This window comes from Trypanosoma grayi, assembly GCF_000691245.1.
Source record: "Trypanosoma grayi strain ANR4 Tgr_25_V1, whole genome shotgun sequence".
Classification (NCBI taxonomy): domain Eukaryota; phylum Euglenozoa; class Kinetoplastea; order Trypanosomatida; family Trypanosomatidae; genus Trypanosoma; species Trypanosoma grayi.
The window spans coordinates 1-12,076 of record NW_008825644.1 but is presented as its reverse complement, the minus strand read 5'-3'; the positions used below and the strand labels follow the sequence as shown (position 1 = coordinate 12,076).

Sequence of the window (12,076 nt, the reverse complement as noted above, 5' to 3'; positions counted from 1 at the left end):
ACAAAATACATTGTTTTTTGATCTTACGGCAGAAGACCACTCTTCTCTTCTTGTTGCACTTCACCTTTGTTTTGCTTCCCCCACTTGACGCCCACTATTCTTTTCTTCCCATTTGCTGTTCTTCACGCCTCCAGGTGGGAACGCACCGCCATCATGAAGTTGTCCCGGAAAGACTCGTCGCTGAAGCGCGCAATAGCGCGTAGCCCATGCTCCTGAAACGTCTTGTACACGAGCGGCCTCTGCAGCTTCATATGGAAGATCTCCACGATGCGGTCGGCGTATTCATCCTCCGTTGTAGCTAAGAAGCCAATATCAGTCGACCTAATAATGTCAAGACAGACACCACCGCTGTTGTGGCCGAGCGGAATGCAGCCGCAAGCAATGAACTCCACAATTACAATACCAAAGTGCTCGTCCTCCATTGTGTGTAGCCCCACACTACAGCTTGTCAGCAACTCACCTACTTCTGCAATTGGCACATCAACACGTACCTCAACACGGTCCAAGATGCCTCTCGCCTTCGCTTCCTCAACGAGTTCTGATGCCCGTCTCTTATCTTCAGGGCCGCGGGCCCCACCAACCATGATGAGCCGCGCATCCGCCGGGAGACGTGGAAGCGCTCTGGCAAAGGCGCGCAGCTGCAACAGATGATTCTTCTCTGGCCTGAACTGACCCACACTTACCACAGTGTTACAGCGCTGCTCCGGTGGTTTGCTAAGCGGCGTAAAGTGGCTGACGGCACATGGTGGGTAAACGAGCGTCGGCACCTTGGGCTTCCACAGCTGCTCAATATGCCGCATCGTCCACCGCGAGTTGGTCATAACAAGAACGGGGAATTGCCCCAGCCACCAATAAAAACAAGAGAATAGCTTGTAATACGCGACCTTTGCCATTCGAAGTGTGTGGTGACGCGCCAGCACGCCTCGGTTGTTGTACCGTTTTTCGCCACTTTCCACACGCTGCGTCATGATCGTTGTGATGACAGGGTAGTGGGTGTAGGTAATAATTCGAGCCTTGGCGAACAAGGCGAGCAGCGGATAAATCCCGGGAATACCGACACTTTCAATCACCAAAGGCGTCATGCTGTTGACAATACATGTTTCATAGAACAACAAGATACTACCACACACAGCCTGCAGGAGTAGCGTCAGAAAGGGGTAGCGACCACCGTCAAGCCAACGTGTTATGGCTGGCCTCAAGAAAACCACTTTTATGGGCCTTAGCAACTTAATTTGAAACTGCCGGTGCACAATCTGCGCCAACAGCTGCTCCTTGCTTTCACCATTCCCTCCGCCACCACCACCACCGCCACCAGCACTCTCATCACCCCCAATTCGTGTACAGTAAAGAACGTACTGGCGACTAATGCCTCTGTCAATGTCATCTTGTTGAATGGCGCGGATGGCGACCCACAGCACACGCTCGCCGCCTCCACCTGCGGCTGCAGATGGGTGTAAAAAACCAATAGCCCCCTGCGGAAATTGTCGGACTCCACGGCGAGCGGCCACCGCAAGGATAACAGCAAGGGTTACCAGCAGCACCACTGATGCTGTTGCGATAAATAGGGTGAGTGCCATCTTTAACCTAACCCCTCACCCACTAGATACTCCAAAAAACAACAACAACAAAGGCGAGGTAAACCCAATGACATAAGAAGCCATCAAAAAAAAAAATAATAAGATGGAGGCGAAGACACCAACGACGACACACACAAAAAAAAGGAATAGTGAAACATTACGAAACAACAAAACAGCAGACCTCACGCCTTGATGGTCGTCTTGAAGTGGTTCTTGATCCTGCGGTTGACCACCTTCAGGTAGCGACAGCGGCCAGTGCCGGTGCGGCGACGCTTGATGGCCTTGACGGACCAGTTGTAACGGCGGCGGCTCGGGCGAGGGTAGGCGCAGGCGGCGCACCGCTCCCACTGCACGTGGTATGCGTTACGGCCGCAGCGGCGGCAGAGAATGTGGGTGCGCCCATGGCGCTGGCCCATCGACGTGGTACCCTTCGTCATTTCCTCTAACACTCAGCGAGGTCCTTTGTTTATTCGCGGTTAAAGGTGGAAGGAAAACGAAAAACATGCAGTGTGAAAAAGAGAGAGAAAGAGAGAGAAAAAATGTGTACGTGGAAAGCATAATGCCATTAACAGGGAGAAGCCCACCAAAGGGAAACAGTGCGCACAACCGGACCACAAGCTGAGTTCAAGTTGAGCTAGAAAACAAACGGAACCAGTTATACAGAAGGAATGAGAGACGAATAGAACACCGCCCCCTCACACACACACAGAGACAAAGAGGTTAGACGCTTCGATTAACAAGATTCTTTGCAGCTGTGCAAAGCCACGCGTCACACAAATCATCGCCATCCTTATCCACCTCCACCTCCCCTTCTGTCCCATGGTTCGTTGCCTGATTAATAATGTCGACCGTTGTGAGCACTGGCACATGCCAGTGCAAGGGTGACAGGCATCCCCGTTGCACCCATACCGCGTAGGGGCGGGGTGGCATCACAACTAACGTCACACCGCCCGTCACCCGCTGAAAAAGCGCCTTATACGTCACACGGTGACGCTGGCGCCAACGCAGAAATGAGCGATGGCTAAGGAGCAAGAAGTGATGATCACGCATCTGATCATTCGAGACAACAAGACAGTTCGGCTTGCGGATGGCTGCATACAACCAGCAGTAATCGTCATTCATAAACCCCGGACAGGCGATCAACGACGCATCTTTCTTCCACCTTGACAACCACTCCGCGTTATCTGTCGATGGAGACTCCAAGTGGCGGTTGTGCAGCATCACCAGCGGCTTCTTCCCAAGGCGTCGAGTCTGCGTCAACATTTCATCAATGAGGGAAAACTTGGGCGGAACGTCAACTGGCATCGGTACCTCACAGAGTTCATACTCCGGTACCGTAACAGGGTCGACGCCGCGCGCCCGCAGCGACGCCTCCTTGGCTTCCCGGTACCAACTGCTGAGGCCATAGTATCCAACGTTCGCGCCATCAATGACAGCATCGTACTCATTGGCGGAGAGTCTCTCTTTGAAGGCCTCGAACTCCTGCCATCGCCGTTCCTTCTCTTTTGGCGTCACAACCTTATCCGGCTCGTAACGGCTTGCGCCCTCCACCCGCGGTGCGATTAGTTTTGTCTCAATATCGTTCAACAGTGTGGCCCGGTCGCTCGGAGAAAAGTCGAATGTGTGTAGCTTTGTCCCGCACCAGTTACACACCCCTGTCGAGCTGTGGACCTGGGTCATCTCGCCACCCAGCAGGTGCCGCAACGCCTCCCCATTGCCCTTACCCACAACTGGGTGGTGATCTGCCATGCATTCAAGCATCTCATCGAGCAGAAGCGTAGTGGGCCCGCCTTCCGCGTTAGCTTTCTGCAGGCAGCAGAGCAGCTCGCGGTAATCGACATCCCAGAACTCCACGTCTTTGCTTCGCCCAAGGCGCAGTGTGTCGAAGGCCAGCTCTGTATTTCCTGTTCGCGCAGCGTGCTCAAAGAGAGGGAAGAAGAGGCGCCGCTTGTGGGTTCCCGCCGGCAGCATCGCGATGATCTTCCCCGTGAGGTCCAAGTCCACATTGGTGGTGCGAGTGAGGAGACGGAGGGAGACGGTTGCAACTTTCTCGTCGAGGATATTCTTGTGCAATAAAAGCTCCGCTTGCAGCACCTGCTGCAGCAACTTCTGCCCCTCTTCCAGCAACCCCTTCTCCGTCCACAAATACAGCACCTTGGCGAGCGCTGAGCTGCGCGGAAAGACTTGGTGCTTTTCGACACATTCTTGGAGGAAGTCGGAGAGCACGCAGCACAGAGCTGAATCCGCGATGGCGCGATCTCCAAGCTTCGTGAAAACCTCATTGATGAATTCAGACACTTTCAAGCGCCGCTTCAGTTTTGTCTGGCGATTATTTTCGACAATCATCTCCTGCACGGCGGGGAGACCACTGAAGTCCAGCGGAATGTCAGGCTCTACCCGCAAGCGGCGGCGGGCCGGCTCATCCGACTCCGACATACAACCCCCTAAGAATCCCCCCCAAAAGCTCTTTTGCAGACACCACCACCAGCACCATTATCATCATCAGCAGCAGCAGCAGCAGCGGTGGCGAGGTGAGAAATGAAACAAAAGAAAGAAAGGGGGTGAAAAAAAAGTCCGCGGTGCAACTGGGAAATAAAAGAGCACATAACCGTCAAGGATGCCAAACAAGGAGAAACACGGAGCTGCACAAAATGAGACTGTACGGTTTCCAAAAGGGAGGGGACGTGGGCGTTGAAGGAAGCATTACACTTAACGGGTTCCCTCAAAACATTTCGTTGCTCCAAAAATCATTGTACATGAATATTCCTCCGCCATGGTAGAGCGTGAGGCATACACCTCCTTTCCTTCTCTCATTCAAGTGGAACTCGAATGGAGTCGATGGCAAACACGTTCCTCAACTTCTGCGAGAGAGCGGCGACTTCGCATTCCGCATCCACCACCCCGCGCTTCATCATCTTCAGCCGCTTCTGCACCTTCGCCTCTTCCCTGAGTTTGCGCTGCGTCTTCCTGCGGTCCTTGTCCTCCTCTAGCGCGCGCTCGTGCTCATCAGCCGCCGCCTCGTAGTCGCGCCGCAATTGCGCCGCCTTCTCCACTGACGCGTCGTACTTGCGCAGTGTCTCCAGCTGGTGCTCACTGAAGTGCGCGGAAAAACTATGCGGGGCCTCGTGTGTGCTGTACGTGATGCCACCACGGAACTCCGCCGGCGCGGCGCCGTATACATCTTCCAATTCCCTGCGGAGCAGCTGCTCAAAGTCGGCGTAGCTCGGCAGTTGGCGTAGGGGATCCAACTCAACGCTGATTTCAGCATGACCTTCGCACGCAGATACGTGGGGACGCTGAAACAGAAGCATTGCAATTCCAATGGCTAGCTGAATATCATAAACCTCATAATACATGAGAAAAAATGAATGATAGAGCAACAAACAAACCAACGAATAAGGAGAAATAAAAAACACAGAGATCACTCCCCCCCAAAAAAGAAGTTTTAGGAACCCACCGGGTTTCCGTAGTCTTTACAGATAATTAACGAAAAAGAAGGATGATAAACAGGCCTACCAATCAATCCCACACACGTCGTCTCTTTTTCCGTAGCTGAGGGATGTGGGTGAAGTAAGCGCCGCGAACGTGATCTCCACATGGTGCTTCTCCATGCCTACGCACCCAGATAGACCAAAAACAGCATTACTCCAGAACTGCCGTGTTGATCATTCCAGCATCTTCCAACGTATCACAGTCAGCATGAAGTGCATTAATATTATTATACAGATAACCGCCATACATGTCCGCAAGGTTTTCCTGCTGAACAACGTACTCTCCTGTCGCACCAAGGGTGATTTCGATGTCGTACTCCTCTTTAAAAAAATCTTGAAGTCTCTCATGACTGTCGATGTCGGTTTCGCTAGAATGCCCGGTGTGTTCATAGAAGCGCACAAAGTCCTTATAGTTCCAGTAGCCCTTGCCCCCGTCGAAGCATTTGAAGACCATCTCCACCAACGGCTTATCTTCAGCGTTCAGGAGAAGCCGGAAACCCTCTTTCTCCGCGCGTGCGTATAATTTACGACAGCTCGCACAGTACAGCTCGCCGCTCTCCTCATCGAACTCCAGGTCCTCGATGCCCAAACACTGCTTGTTGGCGCAAACCTGCAATACGATCACGTCTTCCTCGTCGTCCGACATGGCTTCCTCTTCCCCACCACCCGCCTCTCGCTTTAATCAATTCAACGAAAACAATAAAGAAAGAATGAGAGGAAGTATATGCATGTGTTTGTGTGTGTATATATTCTTTAGTGGCAAAGAACAAAAAAAAAGATCCACAGTGCATGTGTCTACCAGAGGCCTCCCCGAACGAAAATAAAAAAAAGAAACTTCACACTACTGCTGTTGTTATTCAGCAATCCCCAAACGCCTCTTCCAACTTCACGGCCCCACACGCGGTGGTGGTGGTGGTGGGACCGTTTTTGACAAAACTTGCAGTGGTCCAACGGACGCAATTCCCTTTGTTACCATTGACGGAGGCGGCGGCGGCGGTGGTGGTGGTGGAATCCCATGCATCCCACTCTTGTCACCGGGGCCTGATGCGGTCATTTTACCGACATCCCCCGCTGTCTCGCCCTCTGATGGTTTCAAGGGTGAATTTAGAGGTTTACATTGACGCCCAGTACCTTCCCGTCGCTTCACTTTCCGCAGATGTTCTCTCTGCGCCACAAGGCACGCCTTATTTTCAGAAGCAGCTACTAGTCGCTTCTTCCAGCGATCCTGCGCCCGGTGAAACAGCTCCACATCTTTTTTCCGCAGGTTTGCCACTGCAGCAGGAGACGAAACAGTGGAGACTTCCACAACTTTCATCGACAAGTCATTAAAAAAGGTGTGATTCGCCAATACACGCAAGTCAGCAGGAATCGTTGGATGAAAAATATAAAAAAGAATATTCTTTATCGAAAGCGGAATTTCGGCGAATCCATTCAACATGCAAACCGGGTTGCGTGGTGACGCCTCATCCTTGTCCGCATCTTCTGCGACAAAAGGTTCTCCCTGACATGTAAGGAGCGCGCAGAGCATCCACGGCTCCACATGGACTCCACACAGCTGCAGAAGAATGACACCGAACAGGAGAATATCAAATGGTGTCCGCCGCGGTGGAAGCTCATCTCCCCCCTCCCTTTCCTCATACGGGTACAGGGCTGGGAAACGAGTTGTCCCTGCAAAAATATCCTCCACATCGGCGAGCACCACACCGTGTCGCTCCGACATCATGAGGTTTCCTAGCGACAGCAGCGGGAGGGATATGTTGTGCCGATGGCAGCTGCGCAGTATGTAAAGGAGCTTGCGCCCCACAAGCTGCACGTCATGTAGAGCCATCGGTTGCACTGCGTAGCGCTGCTGCTGCTGGCGCCGGTGCTTGCTGTCCCTTGTGAAGGGCAGCGTCGAATGCAGAGAGTCACATAGGCTCCCGTGCGGCGCCACCGGGTAGACTGCGAACACGTGAGGGGCCACAACGTCAACGTACAGTGGCACGTAAAAGACGGCAGGGTCCAGGCCAACGACAGTCCTCCGCCACGCATGCACTTCTGCCTCGGACACCGCGAGGCTCTTCTCCATCCGCTGCACCACAAGAATAAGCTCTGTACCGAGTGCATTGTCTGTAACAAAGACACGTGTCTTCCACATCCCCACTCGCTGTGACGGCACCACCGCGCGGAACACAAACGGTGTCCCACGCATCCACATGCGGGCGGCGACGACATCCGCCTCGTGTTGCTCTGCTGTAGCCCCCGCTACTCTTAGGCAGCGGGCAACCGTCCACCTCTCATACCCCACCGTGAAGGCGGCACCTTCCTTTTCTTCGCATGCCACCGCCTGTTCATAGCCGACAAGTGACAAGAAGCCAGCATCTGTGCACATCAGGCGATGAGACGCCACAGTGTTTAAGAACACCTCCAGCGATGCCCGCCGCGCCTCAACGTACGCAGGGTCGAGACCTCTGAAGAAGCTCGGGCCCAGCAGCTCTGGTAGCTCTTGCCCCGCAAAAGCCTCATGCAGCTTGGCACTCACTAAGGCGCATTGCGAATAGTTGCGCTCAATGACGCTTAGAATCTGCGTAGGGCGCGCCGGATCCATGACACACACCTTGAACGTGATATCGTCGCCGGTCGGTGAGGCATCTATCACGTTTAACAGAAGTGTGTAAGGCCGCAACATGATGTCAGCTCTACAGTTTCGAACATACACCCCCTCTTATCTACAAACCACATACCAAATGAAGAAGACAAAGAAACATGCTACTTTGTGCAAGCATACAATTAAATGGACCTCACCCGTCGCAGAGATGTGCCTGTCCCACAAAGATAAACGTGCCCTCTTTTCGTCAGCAGAGGTTATTCCATGTACTTCACATACTCGACAGTGCAGGTAGACACAGTTTTGTATGTGCGTTGAACTTCCTGAAAGGACGGACGGTGCGTGGTCAGCGGCGCCTTGCGCACACGGGGGTCCTTCAAATTGACTGGCGACACTGCCCGCTCGCCATTCTCCGTTGTTATGGCTGGCAAACTCGAAAAATCTGTCAGCACGCCGCGGTTCTGCGGCCCAGGGGCGACGTATAAAACGACTGCTGCCGCGTTGATGTAGCTGCGCCACTTCAACAGAATGTCCCGAACCTCAAGTCTCCATTTTATTTCCTGCGCCCGACGTATCTGGGAGCCAATGCTGCCGTAGCTTCCTCCTTCCTTCTCATTCGATGACTGTTTCCCGCCCTGCTTCTTGCGCACCACGTAGCGCTGGAACGCCTTGTGAGCCACAGGCTTTCCGTCGACAAATACCCCACCAGCAAAGTAACCGCCGTGACACATGAGAATAACCCACGGCAGAAAGGTGAGGGAGCGTAACGAGGTGCGCAGCCTGGTCGGCACATCCGTCGGCAGCAACTTGGCACTGCTTTCTTCTTCCTCCTCTTCTTCTTCCAACAGGGCGTCGTATTCTGCGATCAACTGTTTCGAAAACCCAACCGTGAGGGATTCCTCATCAGACTCAACAACAACATCGTCTTCCACCACCTTCTCAGCACTCTCGACTAACGCGCCCACGGAATCCTGTGGCTCTTCCGCGGCTTCAGTGGGAGAGAGACCTCCCTCCGACGCCACATTGATGACCCCCGCTACAGGCTCACCATACGCGAGGGCAATCACAACTGCGCGATGTACAATCACGCGACACAGGCAGGGATGCCCATCGTATTCCACGGGTGTCGCAAAATTTAATTGAACCAATGGCGAGTTCGGAATCAACGCACACCGCCCCGGCCCAATGGCTTCTTGTGGTATCTCACTGCTATTGCAGTCGGCATACCTCGCAACCACGATGGCCTCAACCTCTGCAGTTTTCTTCTCATATTCTTCTTCTTCCTTCTGCCGTTGTTGTTGTTGCATTGGTGGTTGCGGTTGGTGCGGTTCATTTTCTACTGCGTCTGCCTCGGGACTTCCTGCCCTGTGCTGGACTTTCTTGCTTTTTGGTTTGCGTCCTCCCTGCTTCTTCTTCCCTTCACGCTTCTTCTCCATCTCCCGCTTCACCGCCTCCACCTCGTCTTCGTCCTTCTCCTCCTCCTCTGCAGCAAAGTCCACCTCTAGTAGCACATCCACCGGGTTGCACTGCTTGAGTACCGCCGCATTCACTTCCTGCTCCAGCTTGTCCATCTCACCCAGCAGTCGCTCCACGTAATCGCCACTGAAGCGGCCAAGCTTCTGTCGCGCCTCCTTGAGCCGCTCCACGTTGGATATGTAGGCGTTTTCCGCCTCATACGCGTTTCGCGGGGGAATCGCCAGTGACTTTCGCGTCGCCGCAAGCAGCTGCTCAATCTCAGCGACGCTCGACATCCCTCTTTTGCGCCGCGAGCACACACACAGACACACAGATATACTGTAATTTCGAAACCAACAAGAAACGAACAGAAACAAAAAAAAAAACTCCTTCCCACGCAAACAGCACCAGCATCTGATTGATGACAACGGCAGGTGAAGAAGGCAACCACCAAGAAAGCAAAACCAACCCTCGGCCGGAATGAAGAGATTAAAAAGTACCAAACAATGACAATTCCCTCGTTTATACAGGACCTGCTGCATCGGACGGAGACACAATACACTACCCTCCACCTCGACCACCACTCAGCGTGACGTTGCTTTCACCCTGGTTCCGTCTAAATTGCGACTTGTGTCAACGTGCGCATCACCGACCTCTGCCCCCTTGTAAAGCCAACACTCTGTAGGCATCGCGTACCCCGGCATCCTCGGTGCGCGGTTGACGCTCGACCGCCTTGAGCCCGACGTCCGCTGATGTACAGCACCGTGCAAGCTGACGCCAACCTCCGGGAGTTGCGAGGTTGACAACGTTGCAGCGTTCAGTGAATCGCGGTGGCTATTCAAGAGGGTTTCGTTTGCGTCCAGTCGAGGGGCACTCCCCATCAGGACTTGCGGCGCTGGAACGGGTTGCCCCACAGAACGTCCCCTGCGCTGCACCCCACCCTCGTGCTGGGTCTCTATTGAGGCATGGAGGCTTCGGTGGCGGTCATTCGACACATCTAGGCCTGCCTTCTTACTATTGGAACCAACTGAGTCGCCCAAAGGCCGCGGATGCACAACATAAGCTAGTCTCTCAAGGATACCGTAGAGGGAGTCGACTGAGATGACGCTCTCCTTCGGCTTCCTATCCGTGGACTTGGACCGTTTGCGTCCAGTGCGCGGTTCTGACGTGGGTGTCACAGTGGAAACTACAATGGGAGCTGTCTGCTGCTCCTGCTCCTGCTGCAGCATACGCACCTCCTCCTCCCTTGTCGCTGCGCGGTGGTTTCTATGAAGCATTGCAGTTGCATACGGCGGCCGCCTCGTCAACCGCTTCGCCGCACACGTCGCTGCATTTGGGTTCAGCGTAAGCACGATGCACCTCGTCTCCAATGACGCCGACGCAGCCGGCCGCAGGGCGGGCACGTCCGGAAGGGAACGCTCGAGAGAGCTTCGCGGGACGCCGGATGATGTGGGGCTTAGAATGACATTCTCATCATCTTCCGCGTGTCGCGCCTCGACCGCCGGCTGCCGCGGTGGCACCGAGCTGATTGGAGTTGACGTGAGCTGCTGCTGCAAGGTGGAGACATTGGCGTGGGTGTGATCAACAGAACTAGGTGGGACGGAGGAAATGGGACTCGGCATCACATTTACATCCTCTTTTTCTGGCTGCTTCTGCTCCTGTGTTGCCACTACCGGTGTCGATTCTACCGAAACGCTCTCCGCTTTGAGTGAAGTAGCATCCAAAAATCCATTTGGGGCGTCGAGTGACACCCACTGCGACAACGGTAAATTCGGGTGTGACGAAGTGTCTATTCCTAAAGGTGTCTGAGGCTTTTCACCATCTAGCAGCTGCTTCGCCTGCGCTATAGCGGCACGGGACTTCACAAGCATTGAGTCCCAGGCAGGTGCCTCTCCATTCATCATCGAGTGCCTCGCTTGCTTCGGGCTTTTGGGTGTACTATTAGTCGGGGGGTCCGCGCGTGCTGCTGGCACGTCGCTGTGCGATAATGTTAACCACCCCGGGTGCCCTTCCACAGGCGTGGGGCGCAGCGAGCAAGCGGGGGAAAGGGGCGGAAGTTCCCTCACGCCGTCGGGCGGTGACGACGGGAACCCATTGCCTGTAACCACCCCCGATATTCGGCAACCGGGTGTACCATTCGAGGGTGGTGTGCAGACGGGTGTACAGGGAGCATTCGCCTGCTCCGACCTACGCGACGCTTGCGATGATGGACAGAAAACTCGCTGTGTCATGTGCGCCGAATTTGGAAATATAGAGAAATTTTTCCTCGCGCATCCCCTTTCCTCCTCGACGCTGGAGTCTAATGCAGTGCCGAAGTAATGCGCCAGGTACGGATTTTTGCGCATTGATTCTACATTCACTAAAAGAACCAAAAAATAATACAAAAACAACAAGCCGACGAGAAACATAGTATAGCGTGATGTATGTTAGCAAACAGCCACATAAATGGAAAGCAACTGAAAAGGGCAAAACAACAACGACGACAACAGTATCAGCTGCTCCACTGTATCTCATCTCTGCCAAACAGTAATTCCTCGTCTTGCTTCGTCCAAAATATATACGAGACATCCTATTTTCTTTTTGTTTTGTTTACTGCATGTAGTTTTGGAGCTTAATGAACTCATTTAACAGCTGACTTTTACGAATCATTAGCTTAGGGGGGAAATAGACGGAGTTACGCGGTGGACTCGTGGGCCTTCAGGACGCACAAAGCCTCAGTAACCTTCTCCTGCAGGAGCTTCTGATTGTACAACAGCGTAAAGGCATCCTTGAGGTCCATTTCCAAAAACATACCAGTGATCTTTGGCGCGTGGTCCGGGGCAATTTCAAAGACCTTGATGTAGAGACGGTCGCCAAGGGCAGCGCGCTGCTCGTCCACCGTCATGGTCCGCATATCCTCTGCCGTGATGGGTGGCAGCGGCGGCGTGTCGGGTGCAGCGCCGGGCGACGGCTGCGGGGTGCGGGGC

At 53.9% G+C, this 12,076-nt stretch overlaps 9 protein-coding genes across 9 annotated transcripts; all 9 read right to left on the bottom strand.

Annotated features, from left to right (window-relative positions):
- Positions 1–122: 122 nt before the first annotated feature.
- On the bottom strand, positions 123–1,577 carry DQ04_00251080 (glycosyl transferase; the record flags this gene model as incomplete). The annotated part of the gene is made up of 1 exon (XM_009308545.1): positions 123–1,577. The coding sequence occupies one exon, from the start codon at positions 1,575–1,577 to the stop codon at positions 123–125; it is 1,455 nt and encodes a 484-aa protein (XP_009306820.1).
- A 182-nt stretch (positions 1,578–1,759) lies between these two features.
- On the bottom strand, positions 1,760–2,014 carry DQ04_00251070 (large subunit ribosomal protein L37e; the record flags this gene model as incomplete). Its single annotated transcript, XM_009308544.1, has 1 exon — positions 1,760–2,014. One exon carries the CDS (start codon positions 2,012–2,014, stop codon positions 1,760–1,762), a length of 255 nt encoding a protein of 84 aa, XP_009306819.1.
- Positions 2,015–2,297: 283 nt separating this feature from the next.
- DQ04_00251060 (hypothetical protein) lies at positions 2,298–4,013 on the bottom strand (the record flags this gene model as incomplete). Its single annotated transcript, XM_009308543.1, has 1 exon — positions 2,298–4,013. One exon carries the CDS (start codon positions 4,011–4,013, stop codon positions 2,298–2,300), a length of 1,716 nt encoding a protein of 571 aa, XP_009306818.1.
- A 374-nt stretch (positions 4,014–4,387) lies between these two features.
- On the bottom strand, positions 4,388–4,933 carry DQ04_00251050 (hypothetical protein; the record flags this gene model as incomplete). Its single annotated transcript, XM_009308542.1, has 1 exon — positions 4,388–4,933. One exon carries the CDS (start codon positions 4,931–4,933, stop codon positions 4,388–4,390), a length of 546 nt encoding a protein of 181 aa, XP_009306817.1.
- Positions 4,934–5,219: 286 nt separating this feature from the next.
- DQ04_00251040 (hypothetical protein) lies at positions 5,220–5,714 on the bottom strand (the record flags this gene model as incomplete). The annotated part of the gene is made up of 1 exon (XM_009308541.1): positions 5,220–5,714. The coding sequence occupies one exon, from the start codon at positions 5,712–5,714 to the stop codon at positions 5,220–5,222; it is 495 nt and encodes a 164-aa protein (XP_009306816.1).
- A 240-nt stretch (positions 5,715–5,954) lies between these two features.
- On the bottom strand, positions 5,955–7,736 carry DQ04_00251030 (putative p21-activated kinase 3; the record flags this gene model as incomplete). The annotated part of the gene is made up of 1 exon (XM_009308540.1): positions 5,955–7,736. One exon carries the CDS (start codon positions 7,734–7,736, stop codon positions 5,955–5,957), a length of 1,782 nt encoding a protein of 593 aa, XP_009306815.1.
- Positions 7,737–7,912: 176 nt separating this feature from the next.
- DQ04_00251020 (putative ankyrin repeat and zinc finger domain protein) lies at positions 7,913–9,406 on the bottom strand (the record flags this gene model as incomplete). The annotated part of the gene is made up of 1 exon (XM_009308539.1): positions 7,913–9,406. The coding sequence occupies one exon, from the start codon at positions 9,404–9,406 to the stop codon at positions 7,913–7,915; it is 1,494 nt and encodes a 497-aa protein (XP_009306814.1).
- Positions 9,407–9,694: 288 nt separating this feature from the next.
- On the bottom strand, positions 9,695–11,455 carry DQ04_00251010 (putative UDP-Gal or UDP-GlcNAc-dependent glycosyltransferase; the record flags this gene model as incomplete). Its single annotated transcript, XM_009308538.1, has 1 exon — positions 9,695–11,455. The coding sequence occupies one exon, from the start codon at positions 11,453–11,455 to the stop codon at positions 9,695–9,697; it is 1,761 nt and encodes a 586-aa protein (XP_009306813.1).
- Positions 11,456–11,784: 329 nt separating this feature from the next.
- Positions 11,785–11,994, bottom strand: DQ04_00251000 (polyadenylate-binding protein 1; the record flags this gene model as incomplete). The annotated part of the gene is made up of 1 exon (XM_009308537.1): positions 11,785–11,994. The coding sequence occupies one exon, from the start codon at positions 11,992–11,994 to the stop codon at positions 11,785–11,787; it is 210 nt and encodes a 69-aa protein (XP_009306812.1).
- Between the last annotated feature and the right edge of the window lie 82 nt (positions 11,995–12,076).